Source organism: Chrysemys picta, chromosome 3 (genome assembly GCF_011386835.1).
Source record: "Chrysemys picta bellii isolate R12L10 chromosome 3, ASM1138683v2, whole genome shotgun sequence".
NCBI classification, from domain to species: Eukaryota; Metazoa; Chordata; order Testudines; family Emydidae; genus Chrysemys; species Chrysemys picta.
In genome coordinates this window covers 1,900,786-1,926,736 of record NC_088793.1, presented here as the reverse complement: position 1 = coordinate 1,926,736, position 25,951 = coordinate 1,900,786, and the positions used below count along the sequence as shown (strand labels likewise).

The following is a 25,951-nucleotide window of genomic DNA, read 5'->3' as shown; positions in this document are numbered from 1 at the left end:
GGGTGCTCAGGGCTGGCTGTGTCGGGGGCGCAGGGGGCTGGGGCAGGTGGGAGGTGTTGGGGGAGGGGATCAGTCTGGCCGGGGTGCTCAGGGCTGGCTGCGTAGGGGGCGCAGGGGGCTGGGGCAGGTGGGGAGGTGTTGGGGGAGGGGATCAGGCTGGCCCGGGGTGCTCAGGGCTGGCTGTGTCGGAGGCGCAGGGGGCTGGGGCAGGTGGGGAGGTGTTGGGGGAGGGGATCAGGCTGGCCCGGGGTGCTCAGGGCTGGCTGTGTCGGAGGCGCAGGTGGCTGGGACAGGTGGGAGGTGTTGGGGGAGGGGATCAGGCTGGCCCGGGGTGCTCAGGGCTGGCTGTGTCGGAGGCGCAGGGGGCTGGGGCAGGTGGGGAGGTGTTGGGGGAGGGGATCGGGCTGGCCGGGGTGCTCAGGGCTGGCTGTGTCGGAGGCGCAGGGGGATGGGGCAGGTGGGGAGGTGTTGGGGGAGGGGATCAGGCTGGCCCGGGGTGCTCAGGGCTGGCTGCGTAGGGGGTGCAGGGGGCTGGAGCAGGTGGGGAGGTGTTGGGGGAGGGGATCAGGCTGGCCCGGGGTGCACAGGGCTGGCTGTGTCGGGGGCGCAGGGGGCTGGGACAGGTGGGGAGGTGTTGGGGGAGGGGATCGGGCTGGCCGGGGTGCTCAGGGCTGGCTGCGTAGGGGGCGCAGGGGGATGGGGCAGGTGGGGTGATGTTGGGGGAGGGGATCAGGTTGCCCCGGGGTGCTCAGGGCTGGCTGTGTCGGAGGCGCAGGGGGCTGGGGCAGGTGGGGAGGTGTTGGGGGAGGGGATCAGTCTGGCCTGGGGTGCTCAGGGCTGGCTGTGTCGGAGGCACAGAGAGGTGCGGGGGGGGAGGGGATCAGGCCGGCTGCCGGTGCTCAGGGCTCTCCCTGTCCCCGCTGCAGGAGAGTACGTGGAGGGGGTGAGTGAGCAGGACGTGCTCCTCATTCACTCCTGCCGCCAGTGGACCACGGTGACAGCCCACAGCCTGGAGGAGGGGCACTACGTCATCGGGCCCAAGATCGACATCCCGCTGCAGTACCCAGGTACCGGGGACATTCGGGGGAGGGGCTGGGTCTTCTCACCCGGGCGGTGTCCGAGCTCCACGGGCAGCCCAGCGTCCCCGCTTCCCAGAGGCACAGACGGGGCGGTGGCTCCAGTGGCTCCGGGACGTGGTGGTGGCTCCGGTGGCCCCGGGACGTGGCGGTGGCGTTGGGAGCTCTGGGACGTAGCGGTGGCTCCGGGGACTCCGGGATGTGGCAGTGGCTCTGGGGGCTCTGGGACGTGGCAGTGGCTCCGGGACGTGGTGGTGGCTCCGATGGCCCCGGGACGTGGCGGTGGCTCTGGGAGCTCTGGGACGTAGTGGTGGCCCGGGGACTCCGGGATGTGGCAGTGGCTCCGGGGGCTCTGGGACGGGTGGTGTCTCCGTGGGCTCAGGGACGGGCCGGCATCTCGTTCTCACCACTGCTGCAGGATGACCCCAGCTGTGTTTGCCCTGGGATCCCTTTAACATCCCATTGCCTGGCCCCACAGGTCACAGCCAGCCCTGTGGGAACCAATGGGGGCGGGAGTGAGCCTGCCATGACCTGACCTCGTCTGGGTGCCCGCCCGCCCACCTGCTGCCCGTAGCGGGTGTTGCCGACCGGAGGGACGCGTGTCTGGCTCAGGGTGATTGGTGCCGCTAGTGGAGATTTCCCTGCTAGCTCAGAGGGGTGTTTGACGAGGTTCGGGTTTATTAGCTGTCCATGCTCGGGGTCCCTCCTGTGGCCCCAGCACGGCACGGCTCCCAGTCCCCTCTGCGTGGGAACGGACACATTTCTCTGCCCTTGTCTCTCCCACTGGCTTCCCCCTTGGGGGGCGCAGCTGGGAACGCTCAGGTTGGATCCCAGCTTGGGGTTCCCGGGCGAGGGTCCCAGCCCCACCGGCCCCTCCATGCCCCTGGGAGTTGCGCTCAAGCAGTTGGGCTTTGGTGTAAGGCCCTGGGCACAGCCTGGCGCATCTCTGGCTGCTGGGTGCAGAGCTCGCAGCCCTGCCCTGCCCCGTGGCTGGGGGGGCCACTCCCGCACCCCCCGAACACCAGACGTTCCGGTACTCTGGGAACAGCGAGACCCGGCCCCCACCGGCGTGACCTCGCATGCACTGTACGGGCAGGGTGGGGCGCTCTTCAAAGTGGTGTCCCCCACCCCATGCCGGACAGGATCCGGGGAAGCCCGTGTGTGTGAAGTGAGAGCTTGTGATGCTAATGGTTTCTGCGCCCCACTGCCTCTCCGTGCCAGGGCTGGTTGCTGGCCGGGCCCGGTGGGCTGTGCACAGGGGCACGTCCGTGTGGAGCAGCCCAGTTCCCTTGGGCAGTGGACTTGCCAGCTGGGGGATCAAGCTGGGAACAAGTCGCTCTGTCCACGTTTGGGGCTTGCGCCCAGAGCTGGACGCAGGGAGCCCAGGTCCCCCCCTCGCTTGGTTCTTCAGTCTCTTTCTCTCCTTCCATTGTTTCCCTCCTGTGCTGTCCTAGTATTAACCCTGAACATCCCTTCATCTCCAGGAGGTGGGTGGGCTCCAGGACTAGCTAGGCTTCGCTCTCCCGGCTGGGTCCTGCTAGCCGGCTCCCAGGCCCTAGCGAGGGCGAGGGGCCGCAGCTCCCTTTCTCCTGCGTGCAGCTTGCCCGGCTTCCACCGGGGCTGAGTGCGGCCCCTCGGGGAGTGGCAGCGTCCCACAAGTGATGGGGCGTCGCATGGTTCACTGGAGCCACGGGACTTCCCGGAGGGGCCCTGGGGAGCTCCGAGAGGAAACAGCGGCTCCGTGAGGGGTGAAAGGTAACCTGGGCGGGGAGCCCAGGTGAGTCAGAGGTCAGGGGTTGTACAGGAGAGTCGGCGCCAGGCCGGTGCATGGCTCAGCTCCTTGGGCAGATGGTGTGTGCCGGGGGGAGGGATGGGCCCGGCACTGAGTTCATTGCAGCCGCCGTGGCGAGCTCTCTGATGCCGGCGCTAAGTGCATCCCCGCTGGTAATGAGTCCTGCTGATAAATAACTAATGGGCCGTGGAGGCTGGGGGCGGGGGCGGGGGAATCACCGGTTCCAGGAGTAGACGCGGGGAGGGGGAGCCTGAGAAACGTGTTAACCTGCTTTACTGGGCTCACAGGAGAGCGGCGGTGGCTCCAAACTGGGCCCAGCCGCAGCCAAAGGGCCCACAGCGCCTCCTGGGGCAGCCCATGGGGCTGGGTTCCTGCACCCTGCAAAGGCTCATGGGATTGTTTGGTCAGGTTACATGTTTGTGAAGTTCAGTAGCTTGGGCCAGGCCAAGTGGGAGTGGGTGACCCCTCCACCCCGACAGAACTAACGCCCCTAATGCAGCGTGCAGCCTCCCTGGTTAGCCCAGCCCTGGGCTCCCCCCAGCTCTGCCAGTGCCCCTCAGTCCCGACCGACACCCCCCTGCTAGCCCAGCCCTGGGCTCCACCCAGCTCTGCCGGTGCCCCTCAGTCCTGACTGACAGCCCCCTGCTAGCCCAGTCCTGGGTTCCCCCCAGCTCTGCCGGTGCCCCTCAGTCCTGACTGACAGCCCCCTGCTAGCCCAGTCCTGGGCTCCACCCAGCTCTGCCAGTGCCCCTCATTCCTGACCGACAGCCTCCTGCTAGCCCAGTCCTGGGCTCCCCCCAGCTCTGCCAGTGCCCCTCAGTCCTGACTGACAGCCCCCTGCTAGCCCAGTCCTGGGCTCCACCCAGCTCTGCCAGTGCCCCTCATTCCTGACCTGCAGCCCCCCGGCTAGCCGAGCCCTGGGCTCCCCCCAGCTCTGCCAGTGCCCCTCATTCCTGACCGACAGCCTCCTGCTAGCCCAGTCCTGGGCTCCACCCAGCTCTGCCAGTGCCCCTCAGTCCTGACCTGCAGCCCCCTGCTAGCCCAGTCCTGGGCTCCCCGCAGCTCTGCTGGTGCCCCTCAGTCCTAACCTGCAGCCCCCTGGCTATCCCAGCCCGGGGTTCCCCACACCAACTCCCAGCTCAGCTGGTGCCCCTCAATCCTGCCTCCTGCTATCCCAATCATGGGCTCCCCCAGGTCTATTTATGCCCCCGACACACATCCTGCTACCTCCCCAGCCCTCCAGAGCTCAGCTGATGCCCTTCCTTACTGATGCCCACAGCTTCCCCGTGCTAGTCCAGTCTTGGGCTGTCCCAATACCCCTCCCCATAACTGGCCGCATCTCTGCTATTCCAGCCCTGGACATCCCCCCAACTCTGCTGGTGCCCCATATTTCAAACCTGCAGCCTCCCTCATCACTCTAGTACTAGCCAACCGCCTGCTCTTGTCCAGTGCTCCCCAGTCTCCTTCGCCACTCCCCAGTGATTAGTTCCCCGGGCAGCTAAAAGCCCCGGACACGTCATTCTCTGCCTTCCCTCGGTGAACGTAATTACTGAGTGCCAGGCTGTGGTCTCGCCCGTATCACCGTACCTGGTGAGATAACAGCGCTGGCAATGGCGACACCCACTGCAGCCCTCGGGGCAGTGGGGCAGCGTCACCGACGTTAGAGGACACTGCACTGAGTCTGGGCCCCTGAGGGACACGTGCTGCCCCCTGGGTGCACCTACCAGGCACGTGGTCCATGAGCTGATCTCTCCAGGCTGAGTAAAAGTCAACAGCAAGTGACGCTCCTTGGGCATGGCTGGGGGCGGAAGAGAGCTAGACCTAGATGTGGGAGGAGCCCCTCACTGTCCCCCATCACACCTCTCCTTAAACCTCTCCTCTCCAACAGACCTACAGAACCTGGGATGATGGGCGGGGCAGCTGGTGAGCCGAGACCACGGCCCCTCCTTCTGGCCCACGTTGTCCCCCCTTGGTCTGTCTTCGGTTGTCAGCGCTTTGCGGGCGGCGACCGGCGTTTTGTTCCGTGTCTGTGCCGTGCCCAGCACAACAGGGCCCAGTCCTGTAATAACCGAGCCTCAGCGGGGGCCAGTCAGCATAACTTTGCGCTCCGTAGAGTGACACTGATTGAGCCCAGCTGCCGAGCTGGTCCTAGGGGGCCATGCTCCAGGGCTGGAGGGGGAGGCTCTGGGGCACCACATGTGCCTGGGTGCTGGTGGGGCCTTGGCCCGTAGGTCTGCAATGCTGCTCCCTGCAGGGCAGCGGGCCCGTGACTCTGCGGCTGGTGGTTGGGAGTGGGAAGCGCTCTGCGGAATAAGGCCGCCCCTTGCTCTCTCCCGTTCCCTTGCATAGAGCGTGGCTCGGACCTGGGCGGGCGTCCCTGGTCCAGGCACTCGGAGCCGCTCTCCTTTGAAAGAGCTCTGAATCTCAAACACCCCGGGGCGAGCAGGACATGGCGCCGTTACGGGGGCCGACCACTGAGGGTGAAACTGGAGGAGTCCAGGGAGCTCCTGGGTTTATGCCAAACACAGCGACAGCAGGATCCGGGCTGCAGGGCCGCCAGCTCACCCCCGTCGCCCGCTGCGCGTGGAACAGCGGCAGCAGTGTCTCCGGGAAGCGACGTTACCAGAGCCGCATGAGCACCACAAGAGCAGGGCTTACGGGTTTCAGGCCAGACGCTCTCTCTGCACCGCGACCTCCCCAGAGGCAGCGTGGCACAGTGGGCGGACGCTAGGGTGGGTTCCGTTCCACTCTGTGCCTGTGAACTCACCGGCAGACATCGATGGACCTATCCTCCATGAACTTATCTAGTTCTTTTTTGAACCATGTTTTAGTCTTGGCTTTCACAACATCTTCTGGCAAGGAGTTCCACAGGTTGACTGTGCATTGTGTGAAGAAATACTTCCTTTTGTTTGTTTTAAACCTGATGCCTATTCATTTCATTGGGTGACCCCTGGTTCTTGTGTTATGAGGAGTAAATAACACTTCCTTAGTTACTTTTTCCACATCAGTCATGATTTTATAGACCTCTATCCTATCCTCCCTAAATTGTCTCTTTTCCAATCTGAAAAGTCCCGGTCTTATTAATCCCTCTTCATACGGCAGCCGTTCCAAACCCCTAATCATTTTTGTTGCCCTTTTCTGAACCTTTTCCAAGTCCAATATATCTTTTTTGAGATGGGGCGAGTACATCTGCACACAGTATTCAAGATGTGGGCGTACCATGGATTTATATAGAGGCAATATGATATTTTCTGTCCTATTATCTATCCTTTCTTAATTATTCCCAGCATTCTGTTCGCTTTTTTGACTGCCGCTGCACATTGAGTGGATGTTTTCAGAGAACTATCCACAGTGACTCCAAGATCTCAATCTTGAGTGGTAACAGCTAATTTAGATCCCATCATTTTATATGTACAGTTGGGATTATTATGTTTTCCAATGTGCATTACTTTGCATTGATCAACATTGAATTTCATCTGCCATTTTGTTGCCCAGTCACCCAGTTTTGTAAGATCCTTTTGTAGCTCTTTGCAGTCTGCCTGGGACTTAACTATCTTGAGTAGTTTTGTATCATCTGCAAATTTTGCCACCTCACTGTTTATCCCTTTTCCCAGATCGTTTATGAATATGTTGAAGAGGACTGGTCCCAGTACAGACCCCTGCGGGACACCCCTATTTACCTCTCTCCATTCTGAAAACTGACCATTGATTCCTACCCTTTGTTTCCTATCTTTTAACCAGTTACCGATCCATGAGAGAACCTTCCCTCTTATCCCATGGCAGCTTACTGTGCTTAAGAACCTTTGGTGAGGGACCTTGTCAAAGGCTTTCTGAAAGTCCAAGTTCCCTATATCCACTGGTGACACATGCACGCACTGTCCAGCTGGCCAATTCCACACGTGGCTCCGGGGACCAAAGCACAAGGGAACAGGATTCTTTGCAGGCGTGGAACGGACGCCCCTGGGTGCACCTGGAACCGCTCCCGTCCCTTTGTGCAGGTGGGACGTGCTTGCCTTCCATCTGCACGCAGAAGAGTGGGGGTGGGGCGTTTGTGCTTCCAGCTACGGCCCAGCCTCCAGCCCCTTCTCACTAACATCCGACTTTATTGATCTGATTGATTTGCTCAGTGCCTGGGATCCGCTTCTCGCCGCGTGGGTCTCATCATTCCAACCCCATTGACCGGAACACGCCGCTGTCAGACAACGGGAGCGCAGAAAGCGCCGGCGGTCACAATGCCCGGACGAGCTGACAGGCTGCACTCGGGGCCTGCCAGATCAAGGCAAGGGGATTCCAGAGAGAAGAGCCCCTGCCCCTGCCCCACAGCAGCCCCAGACGGACCCCCAGCTGAGCCCAGCTGTCAGGATGGGACGTGGGCAGGAAGAAGCGTTCCCTTCCCCTGCTTGCGACCAGGAGGAGGGTGATTAGCTAGTGCGAGGAGACCGAAGTGTCACCTCTCTTCAGGGTGTGTCATAGCATGGAGGGGTTTGCCCTCTCTGGGCCCTTCGCCAACATGTGGTCCTGGCTCTGTCCCTCGGGAGGCCGGCTGGTCAGTATCATTCCCCCGATTTACAGATAGAGAAACTGAGGCTGAATTGGAGACTTGCCCAAGGTCACCCAGCGAGTCGGTGTCAGAGCAGTCATTAGACCTGGGGTGCTTCCGACTGCCCGTCCTTTGCCCTTACCAGGGCTCCTCACTTGGGTCAGCAGAAGGGTTTGAACCTGGGCTCTTCAGTGCTACAGGCAGGACTGTCGACTGCTTGAACTCAAGGGCTGGCTCGGTAGCAGACGCTTGTCTCCCTGCGTGGCCTGGGCACTAGAACAGTGGGTGATGAGGTGCATCAGACCTCGCTGGTCCTTAGAACGCGAACCTCCCCTGTGGATGGTTCTTCTCTTCAGTCCTGCAAATGCCTTTGGGCTCGTGATGTTCTCCTCTGTCAGACGTGTAACCTCGAATGTACGTGCTCCTCCGAGCCTGAAAGCTCACCCCTTGCTAGGGAACTCCGTCTAACCAGGTAAAAACCTCACCTGTCTCTCTTCTTCCTTTCAGGAAAGAGGAGAAAATCCTGGGCGATCGCTGGGCATTTTATAGACAGATTTGACAGCTGTTTTCTATTGACTTGGGCTTGTGGGCTATCCATGAAAGGGGTCTCTTCTCAGAGAAGTTATCGAGGTTTATAAGGGGGTTGGTGTAACATGGTGTTTGTAGGATTGGGGCAACTTTGCTTTATAACATTTAGGACAGCTCGGTTTGGCCTTTTCTCTTCTCTTCTCCCAGCCTGGTGTGGGGTTCTTTTTGCGGTGGAGCTCCCAGCGTGACATTCTGCTACAAAGCACGCTGGGAAAGCAACAACAATGAAAACGTTCGCTAATCAAATGCATCCCAGAGGGGCTTGGTTTGTAGGCAAAGGAGAGTAAAGCGGCCGGGAGAGCTCTTCAATAATTCATCATTCCTCAAACGTGCAAATCCGGCGCCTGAGTTTCTGAGCGCTTTCCACCCCTGGCTACGCGGGAAATGCGTGCGTTCCTTCACAGACGTGGCCACTCCCACTCCCCCAGAGGCCCGCCCACTTATTTGGACTCCTCTCCCGTAGGCGCATCTTGCTGTTGCAGTGAAAGTTAATGGCAGCGCAGAGGGCGACGTAGCAAAATAATTTGCAGATGATACAAAACTACTCAAGTTAGTTAAGTCCCAGGCAGACTGCGAAGAGCTACAAAAGGGTCTCACAAAACTGGGCGACTGGGCAACAAAATGGCAGATGAAATTCAATGTTGATCAATGCAAAGTAATGCACATTGGAAAACAGAATCCCAATTCTACATATACAATGATGAGGTCTAAATTAGCTGTTACCACTCGAGAGAGATCTCGGAGTCACTGTGGATAGTTCTCTGAAACTAGGGTGACCACATTTCCTTAGGCTGAATACAGGACACCTGGTAAAATTACCCGTATTCAAGTGAGTTCAGCGGCAATCGATCAGACCTGTGCAGGACAAACGTCCAAATTAACATCCAGTTGACTGAGCCACTGTTAAAAAGAAATACTGCTAGTTGGATTCTTTTTATTTACCTTCTTATCTTTAAGGCTTTAGGGTTCACACCAGGTGGGGTGACACCCTCCCCCCCACACACAGGGAGAGGTGACACACACACACACACTCCCATACATCTCTCTCACATGGGGGGTAACCGACCGACCCAAAACTCCCTGCCTGGCGCTCTCCGCCCTCCATGCCTGGCTGGGAACGTTGGGAATCATTAAGAAAGGGATAGATAATAACACAGAAAATATCATATTGCCTCTATATAAATCCATGGTACACCTACAGCTTGAACACTGCGTGCAGATGTGGTCGCCCCATCTCAAAAAGATCTATTGGAATTGGAAAAGATTCAGAAAAGGGCAACAAAAATGATTAGGGGTATGGAACAGCTGCTGTATGAGGAGGGATTAATAAGACTGGGATTTTTCAGCTTGGAAAAGAGACAATTTAGGGAGGATATGATCGAGGTCTATACATCATGACTGGTGTGGAGAAAGTAACTAAGAAAGTGTTATTTACTCCTTCTCATAACACAAGAACTAGGGGTCACCCAATGAAATGAATAGGCAGCAGGTTTAAAACAAGCAAAAGGAAGTATTTCTTCACACAGCACCCAGTCAATCTCTGGAACTCCTTGACAGAGGATGTTGTGAAGGCCAAGACTAGAACAGGGTTCAAAAAAGAACTTGGATAAGTTCATGGAGGACAGGTCCATCAATGGCTATTAGCCAGGCGGGGTAGGGATGGTGTCCCTAGTCTCTGTTTGCCAGAAGCTGGGAATGGGCGACCGTGGATGGATCACTTGATGATTCCCTGTTCTGTTCATTCTGTCTGGGACACCTGGCATTGGCCATTGTCAGCAGACAGGATACTGGGCTAAATGGACCTTTGGTCTGACCCAGTCTGGCCGTTCTTATGTTCTTATATGTTATGTTCCTGATAGCGCCATGCCCCGAGCAGCCCCCTGCAGAGATCTAATTGCTCCCACGGTGGAGCCAGCTCTTGCTTTCCCATCAGTGATGAGGCAGGTGCGCGTGACTCCTGTCAATCCAGCGGGGGGCGTTCTTGCAAACCGGGCCAGCGGCCCTTGGGTTTTGTGGGACTGTCCCTGGCAGCCGGCTCTGACACGTGACCTAGGGGCAGATCGGATGGTGCAGCTGTTACCATGGCCTGGGGCAGCCGGGTTTGCTCCGGGGGACGGGGTGATCTGGGTTTCCGATCTGCCAATGGAGCGTCGCAGAGCCAGGTGCTCGCCCTAGCTGTGGTGCTGGGCCCAGGCAGGGTCACTCGGCCTTAGCGTAACTGGGCACTGGGAACTATGGGCCTTTTACTCTTGACTTCAGTAGGAGCAGGGCTAGGCCGATGCAGCGTCTCATTGACCCCGCCCCGCCCCGCCCCAGCGACAATCTTGGAAGCAACCCTTCCCCAAGCAAAAAGAACAGGAGTACTTGTGGCACCTTAGAGACTAACAAATTTATTAGAGCATAAGCTTTCGTGGGCTACAGCCCACTTCTTCGGATGCATATAGAGTGAAACGTATATTGAGGAGATATATATACACATACAGAGAGCATGAACAGGTGGGAGTTGTCTTACCAACTCTGAGAGGCCAGTTAAGTAAGTGAAAAAAACCTTTTGAAGTGATAATCAAGCTAGCCCAGTACAGACAGTTTGATAAGAAGTGTGAGAATACTTACAAGGGGAGATAGATTCAATGTTTGTAATGGCTCAGCCATTCCCAGTCCTTATTCAAACCAGAGTTGATTGTATCTAGTTTGCATATCAATTCCAGCTCAGCAGTCTCTCGTTGGAGTCTGTCTGCAACCACATTAGCCCCATGCAGCATCTCCCTGGACATACGTCGGCTCCGCGCCCGCAGCATTACTAGGGCAAGGCAGAAGCTTAATTCTATTGTGCAGGCCCCTGAGTGGGGAGGGGTCAGAGGGTAACGCAAGCTGGGAGGGTCTGTGACTCCCCAGCCAGCCGCTCACTCCCGCAGGCCACCTGCCTCACCTGCCTGGGCCCTGTCCCTCCGGGTTGGTGGTGCATGCAGGGAGGGAGGCGAGGGGCCGCAGCCAGCCCAGAATCTCTGTCTGGTCCCCAGGGACGCAGGTTGTTTTCATTTTGCGTTTCACTCCTTCTGGGGCAGTGACTCTGGGCTGGTCAGTTTCCCGTCGGGTTTATCCTCCCTGTGACTTTCTGGTATCATGGCCTGATGCTGCTGTTGTGTTTGGGTCTCCAGGACTTCATAGACTCATAGAATCTCAGGGTTGGAAGGGACCTCAGGAGGTATCTAGTCCAACCCCCTGCTCAAAGCAGGACCAACCCCAACTAAATCCCCAATTTCCAGGGGGACAGGCTAAGCTCAGATCCCTGCAAACGTTTCTGCCTCGCTGGGTCAGTCGTGTCTCTTAGAGACCAAAGCTGAATCCACACATAGAAAAGTTTTAAATTGCAAGGCAATTTAGCCCTCAACACCCTCCCTCTCTTCCTCCCACTTCCACCCTTTAACCCCCAGGGAAACTCGGCTGTTTTCTGTGGCCCGGAGGGACGACCCATTTTAAAACAAGGCCTTGCTCTTTGCCAGCTGGCTGGTAACTGGTTCCAGCCAATAGACGGCTATTGGCTGTGATTGCATGAGAATCGTTAATAACCCGTCTCCACCCCTGCTCTGGTGCTAGTGGTGGTGACTGGGCTGCGCCGGGCTCTGCAGCACTTCGGGGCCGGCAGGAGTTTACCCCAAACAGTAGCTCCCTGAGGGGGTTGATTATTTTATTTCAGAAAACAGCTGGAGGCCCCTAGCAGGTGGGCCTAGTGCTGGGGAGCAGACGGCGTGCGCCGGTGGCTCAGACCCACACGTGCGAGTCAGGACTCCTCTGTGTACCCACATTCACTGAGACCAGCAAACTCATTCCACTTGTGACTGAAACAGGATTTGAACCCAGCCCTGAGGCAGAGCAAGGCCAGGACCATCAGCCAGACATTAACCTTCCCGGCCCTTGTGGATGTTCCAGCTTAGCGGGGCCGGTTACCTGGCAGTCTGGGACGTCTGAATCCATGCAAAGTGGGTCGGCTGCAAGTCATCCAGGGCTTCGAGCCCCGTGGGAGTGAGTCAGAATCCGGGGGGTGGGGATCGGTTTCTCCCCTCAGCCAGTACGGTCTGCACATCCCAGCGGGAGCTCGGCCCCTGCTGTCACCCTCCACCCCGTCACCACCGTCTGGCCCCCTAGCACGGTTCGTTCCTGACCCTCTACGGGAAACGCAGCACCCGGGCTTACGTGCGTTCCCCGTAGGGCTGGGAGAGGCCGATCCGTGGATCTCTGGACGCCAGAGGGGACCAGACCCTTGGGAGGTGGCTCATGGACTCAGGAGTGGGTGTGAAGAGGGGGGCAGGGGCTGGCAGGGAGGGAGGCCCCCTTCTGGTGGCTCCAGCCGCCCCAGCCTTGATCCCCCCCATGCACACGCCGGACGAGGGGCTGCTGCTCTCTCACACGGCTGGCAGCGGCGGTGGATGACCGGTGGCCGTCAGGCCAATGTGGCGCCGTGAGGCCACGACAGATGCAGCTCCGGAGGGGCTCTGCCCGTCAGCCGCTCCCGGGGCCCTGGCTCTTGGCTCTGTTAGAGGACGGGGGGTGGGGAGGGTGCGGAGCAGGCCGAGGCAGGGCACAGGGACCCCCCCACGCAGCCCGCTGGGGAGCTGTGGCGGGCGTGGCGGGCTTGGGAACGGAGCAGCCTGCCAGCAGTTTCCATGGCAATGGGATGTTGGAAACCACCAGGGAGGGAAGCCGAGGGTGTCTGGGAGCGGGAGCTAACGCTGCTGCCTCTCCGGGGAAGGGAAACGCCCCCCCCCCATGTGTCCTTGTCCCCCACCCCCAGCGTGAGCAGACAGCCCCGGGCCTCGCCAAGGTTGCGAACCTAAAACCCCGGTGAAGCCCTTCAGGTGCTTGGGGGGAGGTGAGGTCTGTCTGTCCGTCCTCCCACTGAACCGGCGCGTTGAGGGGTGGGGCACAGATCTCGGCTGTCCAGGGTCAGGAAAAAACGTTCTCGACTCGGGGCTGGTTGCTGGGCAGCGAAGGTTCCCAGATGGCACGGCTGCCCGCCCGGGAGCCTCCCCCCTCTGGGCAGTGTGTTTCCTGCCAGTCAGCCGGCGCTGAGCCATGCAGAGCGAGCGGGTGGGGGAGCCCTGGCGTGGGAGACCGGGAACCGGCTGGCATTTGGCATTTCATCCTGGGAGCGGCAGGAGTTGCAGGGCCGGGGCTGGGCTACGTGACCGCACTCTGGAGGGGGCCGGGGGGTGGTGGTGGTGAGGGTGAGGGCAGAGGAGATGCTGAAGAGGAGGGAAGGAGCCAGAGAAACCCCAAGTTTTCTGGGCCCAATCCTGCAGGGCATGGATCCCCCTCTATAGCGCTTCTGCACTGACCCACGGGGGTCACCCCTCCCTCGTCTTGATCTCCCTCCGGCCTGGACAGACCCCGTTCCTGCCTCCATGGGATCCACCCTACCCCCAGCTGCTTCCCCTCCATCCGTATCATCACCGCGGGCAGTAGAGAGCCGGGAGCTGCCATGTGGCCGAGCTGCCTGCTTCCCTGTGGGCTCTCCTCTAGGCTGGGGGGGGGGGGAGGCATGGGCTCTCCTTGGGATCACACGAACCCCCGGAGGTCCCAGCCCAGGACACCAAGCAGAGGCCTGGTGCTGGTGTGTGATGCCCAACGTTGCCCAAGAATATTCCTCCCTGGGTGGCTTCCTCTTTGCTCCCCAAGAGCGATTGAGCTTGGCTGGCCCAAGCAGCCATGGGAAGCGAACGCTAAGGCCGCGGGGTCGTGGGGAACCCAGATTATCCACCTGTACGTGTTGTCGGCAGCGTTGCTACAGCCGTGTCGGTCCCAGGATGTGAGCGAGACAGGGTGGGTGAGGTGATATCTTTTACTGGACCAACTTCTGCTGGTAGAAGGGACATGCTTTTGAGCTCCACAGAGTCTTCTTCAGTGTGTCTGCGCTAAACACAAGGTGGGAAAGACTATGAAGCATAAGTGGTGCACACATGCTGCGGGAGACCCCTTAAAATGAAGTGGGCAAATGAGGGTTAGCAGGCAGCAGGGTGTGTAATGAGCCGTGAAACCAGCGTTTCTGCGAAGTCCATGGTGTTTAGTGTCCAGCAGTTATGAATTTAAGTTCCCAGACTCATCTTTTGCAGGTGTTGTGCAGGTGTCCTTTGAGGATGAGCACTGAGAGGTCAGATATGGAGTGATCGCTTTGTGGAAAGTTCACCCACAGGTGACGGGGATGTTGTTGTCTTTTGTCATTTTTCTGCATGAGTTCCCTTGAAAGCGTAATGTTTCTCTGGTTTCACTCAGAGAGTTGTTGTTGGGGCATTTGATGCACTGATTGTGGTACACCCCGTGTTGTGATGGGTACGTGTAGGACCCATAGATCTTGAAAGGTGTGTCGCAGGGGGCGTTGATCATTGTAGCCGTGGCAATATGTATGCAGGATTTGCATTTGTTGTTCTGGCAGAGTTTGGTGCTGCTTTGAGTTGGTGGGTCCTGGTGACTGTGGGGAGCTTGCTTCAAAAGATGAGTTTAGCGAGGTTGAGGGGTTGTTTGAAGGCCAGAAGAGGGGCTCAGGAAAGATTTGTTTCCGGCTGTAGTCCACACTGAATATGGGTCGTAATTGTTTGATGATATCCCACATGGGATCTAGTGTGCAGCGGTAGGTGACAACTAGAGGTGTGCAGTCACAGGAGGGTTTAAAATGTTTATAGGATTGGAAGAGACCTCAGGAGGTCATCTAGTCCAATCCCCTGCTCAAAGTAGGAACAATCCCCAGACAGATTTTTACCCTAGTTCCCTAAATGGCTTCCTCAAGGATTGAATTTACAATCCTGAGTTTAGCAGGCCAATGCTCAAACCACTGAGCTATCCCCCAATGTATTTAGACAGCCCATTCCATGATCCAATCTACTTCTCTGTTGAAGTGTCCTTGTTTGGTGAAGGCCGTTTTGGTTGTGTTAAGATGTGTATCCTGGACTTTTTCCTCGGAGCATGTTCTTTGGTATCTGAGTGCCTGGCTGTTGATAACAGATTCCTTGGTGTGTTCGGGGTGTCTACTGGATCAGTGGAGGTAAGTGGGGTGATCAAGGGGTTTCTTGTATGCAGTCATTTGTAGGGTTCCACTGATGAAGCTGATTGTGGTGTCCAAGAAGTTGATGCTGGTGCGGGATTGTTCTAGAAAGACTTTGATGGATGGGTGGTGGTTGTTGAAGTTGCGGTGGAAGTCTACGAGGGAGTTTGGGTCGTCTGTCCAGAGGGTGAAAATATCATGGATGTATCTCAGGTACATTGTTGGTTGTGTTGTGCATTTTTATAGAAATTCTTCCTCAAGGTGGCCCATGGAGAGGATGGAATATTGAGGAACCATCTCAGTACCCACGGCTGTTCCCATGGTTTGGACAAAGTGTTTGTTGTTAAATTGTTGTTGTCCTTGTTGAACCTCATCAGATTAAGTGCAGAGTCTTGCACTTAGGATAGAAGAATCCCATGCACTGCTACAGACTAGGGACCGAGTGGCTAGGCAGCAGTGCTGCAGAAAAGGACCTAGGGGTTACAGTGGATGAGAAGCTGGATATGAGTTGACAGTGTGCTCTTGTTGCCAAGAAGGCTAACGGCATTTTGGGCTGTATAAGTAGGGGCATTGCCTGCAGATCAAGGGACGTGATCATTCCCCTCTATTCAGCATTGGTGAGGCCTCATCTGGAATACTGTGTCCAGTTTTGGTCCCCCCACTACAAGAAGGATATGGAAAAATTGGAAAGAGTCCAGCGGAGGGCAATAAAAATGATGAGGGGGCTGGAGCACATGACTTATGAGAAGAGGCTGAGGGAACTGGGATTGTTTAGTCGGCAGAAGAGAAGAATGAGGGGGGATTTGATAGCAGCCTTCAACTACCTGAAGGGGGGTTCCAAAGAGGATGGATCTAGACTGTTCTCAGTGGTACCAGATGACAGAACAAGGAGTAATGGTCTCAAGTTGCAGTGGAGGAGATCTAAGTTGGATATTAGGAAACACTATTTCACTAGGAGGGTGGTGAAGCACTGGAATGGGTTACCTAGGGAGATGGTGGAATCTCCTTCCTTAGAGGTTTTTAAGGTCAGGCTTGACAAAGCCCTGGCTGGGATGATTTAGTTGGGGATTGGTCCTGCTTTGAGCAGAGGGTTGGACTAGATACCTCCTGAGGTCCCTTCCAACACTGATATTCTATGATTCTATGAAATGTGACACTTTTGTGGGTGAGGATGAAATGGGTTAGTTTGGCGATGGATGTGGGGTGGATTTCCAAGCTTTGTCCATTGTCTTGCAGATATTTGAGGCAGGCAGCAATGAAGGATGTTGGTGTATAGGGAGATGATGTCCATCGTGGTGAGGACAGTGTTCTGAGGGAGGTTGTTAATGTTTTAGAGTTTCTGGAGGAAGTTGGTCGTGTTCTGGAGGAAGTTGGCCCTTTGTATGGTGAGTAGTTTCAGGATGGTTTCTCTGAGTCCTGTTCAGTAAGAATTCCGTGGCCAAATATGATGGGTCTGCCGGGGTTCCCTTGTGTATAAATAATAAATAAATAAATAAATAATTTTTTGTATGTATCTTGGAGGGTCCCTGGTGTGGCTTCATGGGGGATGAGGTTGTAGAGTTTTTCTTGGAGTTGTCTGGAGAAGGATTTGATGGTAATTCTAAATTCCTGTGTGAATTGTGATGTGGGGTCTTCTGTGAGTTCTTTATAGCAGGGGGTGTCACAGAGTTCTCTGGTAGCTTCGTTAACGTAGTCATCATGCGTAAAGGCTACAATGGTTCCCCCATGTCTCTAACCTGTACGTGTAACACACTGGTAAAGTGAGTGCTGTATCCCTCCACTAGTGGCTGCTCCACATCAAGGGTAACAGCCCACTACTGCTGCCAGCTAAAGGAGTTACTCTGCTGAGCTTCAATGCTGAGGATAAAAGCCTATTACTGCTGCCAGTTAATGGCATTACTGCGTCATACACTACTGCTGCCAGCTAAGGAAGTTAGTGCCTTGGTGCTGAGGGTAACAGCCTACTACTGCTGCCAGTTAAGCAAGCTACTCCGCTGTGCTCTGGTGTAGTAGGTGTGTATGTTACACACACACAAGTATATATGCTGGAAGTTCTTGCACACTTGTCCCATCAGGAAAGGGAAACCCATCCCCTATGGTTTATTTGACCAGTCATGAAGAAGTAACAGGGCTTAATTTTTTGCCATCAGTGCAGAAAGAGCTCTGAGCCAAATAAGCCCCACAACAAACCAGCTTCTGGAGCCAGTAGGTGCCCAGGGCCGTTTGCAGAGGGTGAGAGGGGCAAAGGGGCCTATACCAGGCCAAGGTAAAGTCCCGCTGCCGCTCAGAGGCCTGGCAAACTCTGGGCCCAGATGAATTCCGATTGGCTCGGCGGGGTTGAGAGCAGCGGATCTGCTGGGAATGTGTGTCAGCTTCCCTCGGCCCTGCTCCGGTTTGTGCTGGGCCTGGGGAGCTGCGTCACACGGCTCGGTTCTGTCTAGCCCGCCAGGCGTATGGAAAGTGTGTGTGTGGGGAATACGCCATCAGCCCTTACTTAGTGACATCACCAGAGCTGCAAGTGCCCCTCTGCTCCGGCACAGGCAGAAGGGCCGGGCGGCCCCGGGCTGTCCCTAAACTCCTGGATCTCAGCAGCTCTCCTGGACGGGTGTTAACTCATTAGAAAGTTTCTCAGCTAATCAGAGGAATAACTTTAGCACCCCCCCCCCCCCGATCATGTGGCACTGGGGGGGCAGGGGGGACTGGGAAGCACAGGGGCACTGAGGGGGTAAGGGGGCTGGAGCGGTGTCCCATTGCCCCCTGTTGGCAATGGCTGGGTATTACCATGCCTGGCTGCGGAAGGGGGCTGACCTCAGGTCTGTGGGAAGTGAGCCCTGGGGACGTCGCCTTTGCTGAGCAGGAAGCGCTTGGCCGTGGCCCATTGATCCAGCCGGCCCTCCCTCTGCTCAGGGATTTCCTGCTCTCTCGCCACGCCATGCCGGGGGGAGGTGGCTTTCCCGTAAGCCAGCTGGCCTCATCTCTGTCTGCCCCCTTCCCTCTGGCCAGGAGGGTCCCAGGGAGGAGAGGGAAAGGGCTGGGCGGGAGCCAGTGGGCTTCGCTGGTATAATGATAAAAATCATGGGACAAAATTCGCCATCCTCTCTGGGGTCAATGGAGCTACCCGAGGGATGGGTTTGGCCCCATGGCCCTGCCCTGCCCCATTGGCCCTGTTAGCCTTGGACCTTCCCCCACATCCCAGCTGTGGGCGTTCACCTGGTGCCTGCTGAGGGGGGCTGGACAGTTCCTCTTCTCCTGTCATCTCTCTGCAGCTCTTAACAAGCTGGGTCGTGTCCTCCCAGCCCTGGGGGGATCGTGCGAAGGCCGGCCTGGGAACGTGCTCCCAACATCAGTGAATGTACCCGCCTCGCATCATCCTGGGCACTCTCTGCACCACTATTGCAGTGAGCGTGGGTGCTGCAGTTCCTGAGGAGGGAGGGAGACCCGGGGCTGCCCCGTGAATGAAGGCTGGGGCAGGAACCCCCAATATTTGCATCGAGGGGACCCCCTCTTGGGGAGGTGGCAGGCACGGGGGCGCTCAGCCTTTCTCATGGACGAGGCCCCTTGGCTGCCCCCTGGGACCCCTCTGGAGCCGGCTTCGCATGGATGCCCTGGGCTTGCATTGTCCGTGGGCAAACATGAGCTCTCCAGGCAGGAATCCGAGCGGCAGAAGCCACAGGCCGTTGCTAGGTGAACCCCTCGACCAAACACACCCAGGGATGGAGCTGGGACCTGCCTGGGGAGGGGGGTAGGGCTTGCAGGACTGCGCGAGGCTGGGTCTCTTTCCATTAACCGGGGCTTTGCGCTGGGCCGTTGCAGGGAAGTTTAAGCTGCTGGACCAAGACCGGGACGTGCGGGAACCAGTTCAGTATTTCAACAGCGTGGAGGAGGTGGCCAGCAGCTTCCCGGACCGCGTCTTCGTCATGGAGGCCATCACCTTCAGCGTGAAGGTCAGCGCCCGGCCCAGCGCCCACCAGCAGGTGCCCCGGTGCTGGGCTGGCTGGGAGCAGGTCCCTGGGATCCGCCCAGGGCCCAACGCCCTCTGGTCAGCACCGGCTGTGCAGGAGGCCTGCAGGGAGCAGCACTGGGATCCTGGCATCGGGGAACCGTGGCCTTGGCCCACTCAGCTCAAGGCAGGCGCCTGCTCCGGCGCAGATGACTGGAGAGCCCTGGGCATTTGGTGTCCTGTCCCATGGCACCCAAAACGCTCGTCTGAGCCACAGACACGGCTGCCCCCTTCTTGGGCCCTGCAGCCCCATTCACCCCTTGGGGCCTGTGTGCTGCCCATCCCCCGTACCCCCCAGTGCCAGCTGCCTCTTCAGCCCCATTCACCCCTCGGGGCCCCTGTGCTGCCCATCCCCCGTCCCCCCCAGTGCCAACCACCTCTGCAGCCCCATTCACCCCTCGGGGCCTGTGTGCTGCCCATCCCCCGTGCCCCCCGGTGCCAGCCGCCTCTGCAGCCCCATTCACCCCTCGGGGCCCCTGTGCTGCCCATCCCCCATGCCCCCTGGTGCCAACCACCTCTGCAGCCCCATTCACCCCTCGGGGCCTGTGTGCTTCCCAGTTGCCATGCCCCCGCCCCCGGCCCCGTTAACCCGGTGCCCGTGTCCCCCCCACCAGGTGGTGTCCGGGGAGTTCAGCGAGGACAGCGAGGTCTACAACTTCACGCTGCAGGCGGGCGACGAGCTGACGCTGATGGGCCAGGCCGAGATCCTGTGCGCCAAGGGGGCCAAGGAGAAGTGGCGCCTCCCCACCCTCCTGCGCAGGCTGGGCCGGGCGGGCCCGCCGGGCGGCAAGCCGGTGAAGGGCAAGGTGCCCTGCCTGATCTGCATGAACCACCGCACCAACGAGAGTCTCAGCCTGCCCTTCCAGTGCAAGGGCAGCTTCAGCACCCGCAGCCCGCTGGAGCTGCAGATGCGGGAGGGCGAGCACACCATCCGCAGCATCATCGAGAAGGTGCGGCTGCCCGTCAACGTGGCGGTGCCCGGCCGGCCCCCGCGCAACCCCTACGACCTGCACGCCGTCCGCGAGGGGCACTGCTACAAGCTACTCAGCATCCTCTCCAGGACCGTGGTGCTGGGCTGCATCCTGCGCCAGGAGGCCGTGGTGCCCTTCCACGTCCTGCTGCTGAGCGACATGCCGCGCTTCGCCCTGCCCCAGGGGCTGCTCTGGGGCGACCCCCAGCTGGAGAAGCTGGTGCGGGACAGCGCCGCCGTCTGCCAGGAGCGCTTCGACCCCGACGAGTACTCCAAGGCCGTGCGGGAGGCCAAGCCCGACCTGGCGGAGGAGTGCACCAGCCCCCGGCGCATCCGCCTTTGCCTGCAGGGCTGCGCCCGCGAGGAGCTGGCCCCGGCCTTCCAGCGCCTCTCGCTCTGCATCTATAGCGGGGGCTCGGCCCACGCCCCCGAGGAGCCCCTGGCGGTGCCGGGCGGGCAGCCCCAGCCGCTGCTCCTCCCCCGTCATGAGCGCTCGGCCCCGGCTGACCTCTCCGACTCGGAGCGGGAGTACGTGACGCCCGACTGGGCCGAGCCCGAGTTCAGGACTCAGGAGCCGCTGGAGATCCCCTACGAGGAGCTCTGGACCAACCAGAACCCGGAGAACTTCTCGGAGCCCGGCGGCAACTGGCCGGGGCTGGGCAGCGCCAACAAAGGGCAGCGCGACCTCATGTCCTTCGCCGCCTCCTCTCCGCTGGGCTCCCCGCACCGCCCCACCCTGCCCGGGGAGGAAACGCCGCCTCCCGTCCCGCCCAAATCCGAAGCGGTAAGCGAGCCCTTTGGCTGTCGGAGTTCTGCCACCTCCGTTCGGCCCGGGCCCGGCGCCCCATGGGCAGGGCACCCTCAGCACGAGCCACACCGGGGATCCCCGCGCTAGACACAGAGCCAGGCTGTGCAGCTCGGCCAAGCTCCCCCGGCAAGGCAGCGGCAGAGCCAGGGAGGGACCCAGGAGTCCTGCCCGGCCTCGGGTGCCCTGGGTTGGGTGAAATTTTCCTTCAGTCTCTGCATCTTCCCTGCACCCAGCCGCTGACTCCAAACACGAGCTTCGGCCAAAGGGGCTGTCAGCCAAGCTGACCCAGGGCCGGGCAGCCGCACATGACCCAGAGCCCCCCAGCTACAGCCAGCAGGGAGTGCACCCAGAGTGATACCCTGCGAGGTCAGACCAGCCCCTGCGCTGGGGAGAAGCGGGGCGGGGAGGGGCGGGGGAATTAGATCCCGTGGGTATGTACAAGGGGGAACCAGGGCTAAAAGCCTGTCACAGCAGAAGGACATGGGGGAGAGGGTGAAGGCCTGGCCGGCCTCGTGCCCCCGTGTAGACCGATGTGCCCTCACTTCCGCTAGCCGTGGGTTTGCTCCCTTGGCCTCCAGGCTTGGGGCAGAGCAGCCCAGGGGTGGTGGCTGGGAACGTCCTGGCACTGCTAGCCGGCAGCAGGGGACCGTGCGGAGCTGGTGCTTGGCTCTGGGTTCGTGCTCTCCGCCGAGCCCCGGGGACCCCTGCTCCCATCCCTTCGACCTGGGGAGAAGCCAGCTAGGCTGGGCTGGGCTCATACTCGGAGCCAGGGACTCTAAAGGGCCCAGCTCTTCTGGGCTTTCCGGGCACAGGCTGGCACAGCCGGGCAGGAAAGCGCCTGGCTCCAGCTCTCTCTACATCCCTGCCCCTCCCCAAGCCGTTGGCTGGTGGCTCTTTGGTGGTGATGGTGGGGGGGGGGGATTCGTTGCAGTGATGGGAGCACCCCCAGCCCAGGCTCCTGCTGGCACACTGCGAATGAACAGAGGCTCTGGGGGGCCGCGGTGAGATCGGCTTGGCTGCCGGTCCCCAGGGGAGCAGACAGGCTGGGGGAGAGTAGCCACATTTCCCAGGGCCAGCAAGCGAAGGATCGCCCTAGACTGTAATCTCTTTGGGGCAAGGCTTGGGTCTGTACAGCTCCGAGCGCGCTGGGGTCCTGGGCCTGGATTAGGGTAATAACCCGGTGGGATTCTAAGGTTATTGCCCAGGTGCTAAGAGATGCTGAAGGAATGACCCCTCCTGGATTGTCAGCAGGGTTTGAACTCGGGACCTCCATCACCTCTGCCAGTCGGGGGAAAAGAATAAATCTGACAGCTGGTAGCAATAGTAGGCTGCTATCCTGCAGTGGACCAGCCCGTGGGGGTGGATAGGATACACCCCATATTGCCAGTGGGTTACTCTGACCTCCCCTGTTTCTATGATTCCTGGCTGTGTGCAGGGGCCGAGGCTGGGCGTGTGATTGGGTGGGGCATGGGGAGTCTTTGGGGTGAGATGGGAACCCAGGGGCTGGCTCTCTTGTGCCCGTGGTGCCCAGTTTTTCAGTCTTGGGGCAGGATCTGGTCTGTCGTGCATCTCCGTCTCCCTGATCCCAGTGAAGGGAACCCAGGGGCAGCTCCAGCTCTGCCTCACTCCCGGGGGGCTCCTTGTGCTGGGATGAACACGTTCCGCTGACCGGCACCCGAAGGGAGGGGCAGGGCCCTGCCATTAATCTCCGGCGCTGGGGTGGCAGGTGGGGTGTGCCGCTGCCGTCCCCCACATCCATTGCAGCCGCCCCGCCTGTGGGTGCTCTGACACAGATGGGGACAGCTGGGCCCCACGGGAGGAAAAGGGCCGTGTGCCGAGAAACCCAGAGAAAGTTCTTGCCCTCTCCCTCCCCAGCACCGCGCCCTGCGGCCCGTGGGCTGGAAGGATGCAGGAGCAGGAGCAGTCCGGAGGGCGCCGGAGGCCTATCCTCCAGGGGGAATTCCTTCCTGGTGCCGAGCGGCGGTGGAGCCGGTATCTAGGTGATAACAAACCTGGCAGCCTGGCACCAAGAAGCCGAGCAAGGCAGGGCCCTGGGGGACGGGGGGAGGCATTCGGGGCAGGGGTCCGAGCACTAACGGGTGCCCAGGGCTCGGGCGGAAGAGTCCATGCTGCTCTCTGCTGTCTCTAGCCCCGGCTCCTCGTGTTTTCCAGGTGAAGGAGGAATGCCGCTTGCTGAACGCACCCCCCGTCCCGCCCCGGGGCAGCCGGCCCCACGCCACCTCCAGCCCACCCGTCCCCCTGCGCTTCCCAAAGCTCCAGCCGACACATTCGCCCAGTCCCAGCCTCTCGTATTACTCGTCCGGGCTGCACGACGCGTGAGTGAGCACAGGGCCCCCGGGGCCGCGCCGGGGAGGTGCTCCCGGGAGCGGGACAGAAGGCGGCGGGGCAGCGCCCAGGGTGGTGGCTGCGGCTGGAAGTGGCGGCTGCCCCCGGGGCGGCGCCGGGGAGGTGCTCCCGGGAGCGGGTCAGAAGGCGGCGGGGCAGCGCCCAGGGTGGTGGCTGCGGCTGGAAGTGGCGGCTTTCACGAGGCCTCGTCAGAGACGCCCTGGGCCCTTTTCACAAGAGCAGGGGTGTCAAAGCCTGTCCCCTGGCCAAATTCCAGCCTGGGTCGCCCCTGCCTACATCTCCCCTCTACTGCCCCAGCTCTGAGCCACCTCCTGTCCTGGCCCCCTGGGCGGTGCTGCTGTGACTGGGGACAGGCGCACTGCCTGGAACTGGGGAAGGGCTTTGGGAAAGGCGGGGGACAGGGGCGGGGTGGGGGAGTCAGGCCCCAAGTAACATACAAGCATGAGATGCTATTGATCAAGGGGGAGGGGTTACCTTCTCCTATAGCCCCACCCTCACCCTGGGAGGCCCCGCCCATGCGTGGGGAAGCCAATCACATGAAGGCAGTACCACAGACTCCTATAAATTAGGCATCAACTGGCCCTCCTAGGTGCCAGCCCGGGGCAGGACTGTTCCCACCCCAATGATCCATCCAGTCCAGCTGGGACCCTCTCTGGGCCCGAGGGCTCTTATCCCTGCCCGGGGAGATGCCCCCACAGCCCCCTAGATCTCACTGGGCCTGGCCCTTCTCTCAACTCCTGCAGCCTCAGCAACCCCCAATGTCTAGGGGACGTGGGGCTGCCCTTAGCCCATTCCCGGATCCGTAGCCGAGCTGGAGAGATTCGTCTTACCCAGCCCCCATGGTCAGTCCGTCCATCCAGCCCCCGGGGGGGTTTGCCAGCGATGCACTGCTGGGTCCCTAGCGCCCTGCGAAGGGGACGGTGGCAGATGCCCCAGCGGTGGAGTAGCCCAGCGGATTTCCACCCTGCCCTATGCTCGGACGTGTCGGGACCTGATCCAGGCTGTGGACCCAGCCCTCTGGGCGTGCGGATCCGGGCGCTGAGTGAGGCCCATTGAAGACGGAGCAGCCGGCGGCAGTGCCCTGACTGACCCTCTCTCTCTTCCTGGCAGGTCAGGGACGCGGAGCGGGAGCTGCTCACCCTCCCCAGACTCCTACTCCCTCTACTGCTACCCCTGTACCTGGGGCGACTGCAAGGCCGGGGACTCTGCCGGCCGCCAGCTGCCGGGGCCCCTGCCGCCCAGCACCCAGCCCAGCCAGACGTCCTGGTCGGACCCATGGGCCTACGCCGACACGGGGCCCAGCGTGGCCAGCGGGCGCTCCACGCCCCTGCTGGGGGGCGACGCCCCCATCAAGACCTACCACAGCTGCCCCCGCCTCAAGGCCCCCCACCCCCAGAAACGCTTTGCCCCTTTTGGGGCCCTGAACCCCTTTGCCAACCCCGCCTACTCGCCCAGCCCCTCCTCCTCCACCGAGTGGCTGGAGGCCCTGGACTGGCAGAAGCCCCCCTCTGCCCCCACGCCGGAGACCTTCGACCCCTTCGAGAGCGCCTCCCCCGAGTCGGAGCACTGCTACAGCCAGGAGGGCCGAGGCGGGGCGGGCGGCGCCTGCCTGGCCCCCCCGCCCCGGCCCCCCAAGAGCCTGGAGACGGAGAGCCTCGTGATCCGCAGCACGGCGCCGCTCTCGCCCACCATCGTGCGCGGGGCCGAGGGCGGCGTCACCCGCGTCTACCTCACGCAGGGCGTCATTGAGGTGCCACCGGCATCGGCCCCGCGCAGCGGCCCGGGCGAGAGCGCCAGCCACGTGCCCGGCGCGCCCCGGCTGAACGGCGACAGCTCGCCCTGGCAGCCGCCCGCCGACCTAGCGGCGCTGTCCGTGGAGGAGGTGTCCCGCTGCCTGCGCTTCATCGGCCTCGCCGAGGACGTGGTGAGCTTCTTCGCCCGCGAGCGCATCGACGGCAGCATCTTCGTCCAGCTCCCCGAGGAGATCCTCGCCGACGACTTCCGCCTCACCAAGCTGCAGGTCAAGAAGATCATGCAGTTCATCAAGGGCTGGCGGCCCAAGATCTAGCGTGAGGCCTGGCTCGTGGCATGTGGATGTGGGGCCCGGCCCGTGGACGTGAGCCCCTGATCGTGGGCCCGGCCCATGCACGTGGGGCCCGGCTGGTGGGCCCAGCCTGTGGACGTGGGACCCGTTTCGTGGACCTAGCCCATGGACGTGGGCCCCGGCTGGTGGGCCTGGCCCATGCACGTGGGGCCCTGCTCATGGGCCTGGCCTGTGGACGTGGGGCCTGGCTGGTAGGCCTGGCCTGTTGATGTGGGGCCCAGCGGGTGGATGCAATCTGTGGGGTTGGGGTGGGCCCCCATAGAATGACCCATTCCCTAGGCTGGGCTCTGTGGCTAGACCTGGCCGGTCGGGGTGGGGCCCTGCACAATGACCCAATCCATGGGTGCCAGGCCCACTCCAGATGTGGGGCCTCCAGTGTGCACAGCCCTGCCCAGGGACCTGGGAGCAGCCCACTGGCACTGGGGCCCCAGCACAGAGCACCCTGAGGTGTGGGGGGGGCCCTGCCTACCTGGGCTACGCACACGAACACATGACCAGCACACGGAGTGGCACACACATGCCCCCCCGCATGTGCCCCTCCACCCCCCGCTGCCCAACCCGCAGCAATCAGGCAGTCAGCGTGGTTTGTACCAGCAAGGCACTCGCACGTTGTCCCATCCAGACCCCAGCCATGGGATCATGGGACCGGGACCACGAGGAGCTGGCCTGG

General features: G+C 60.4%; 2 protein-coding genes across 2 annotated transcripts in view; both read left to right on the top strand.

Annotated features, from left to right (window-relative positions):
- HADHB (hydroxyacyl-CoA dehydrogenase trifunctional multienzyme complex subunit beta) overlaps positions 1–25,951 on the top strand; it is a 249,494-nt gene that overhangs the window by 161,207 nt on the left and 62,336 nt on the right. The gene's annotated exons all lie outside the window — the stretch shown is intronic.
- Positions 905–25,392, top strand: GAREM2 (GRB2 associated regulator of MAPK1 subtype 2). The gene is made up of 5 exons (XM_065587341.1): positions 905–1,067; positions 18,846–18,976; positions 19,647–20,786; positions 22,983–23,146; positions 24,288–25,392. Exons 2-5 carry the CDS (start codon positions 18,950–18,952, stop codon positions 25,243–25,245), a joined length of 2,289 nt encoding a protein of 762 aa, XP_065443413.1. The 5' UTR covers positions 905–1,067; positions 18,846–18,949; the 3' UTR covers positions 25,246–25,392.

Bases quoted from the DNA above. Each gene is read 5' to 3' on its own strand.
- GAREM2 (XM_065587341.1), top strand. From the start codon at position 18,950: ATGGAGGCCATCACCTTCAGCGTGAAG. The intron at 18,977-19,646 runs GTCAGCGCCCGG...CCCCCCCACCAG, and splicing joins CCATCACCTTCAGCGTGAAG to GTGGTGTCCGGGGAGTTCAG. The intron at 20,787-22,982 runs GTAAGCGAGCCC...CGTGTTTTCCAG, and splicing joins TCCCGCCCAAATCCGAAGCG to GTGAAGGAGGAATGCCGCTT.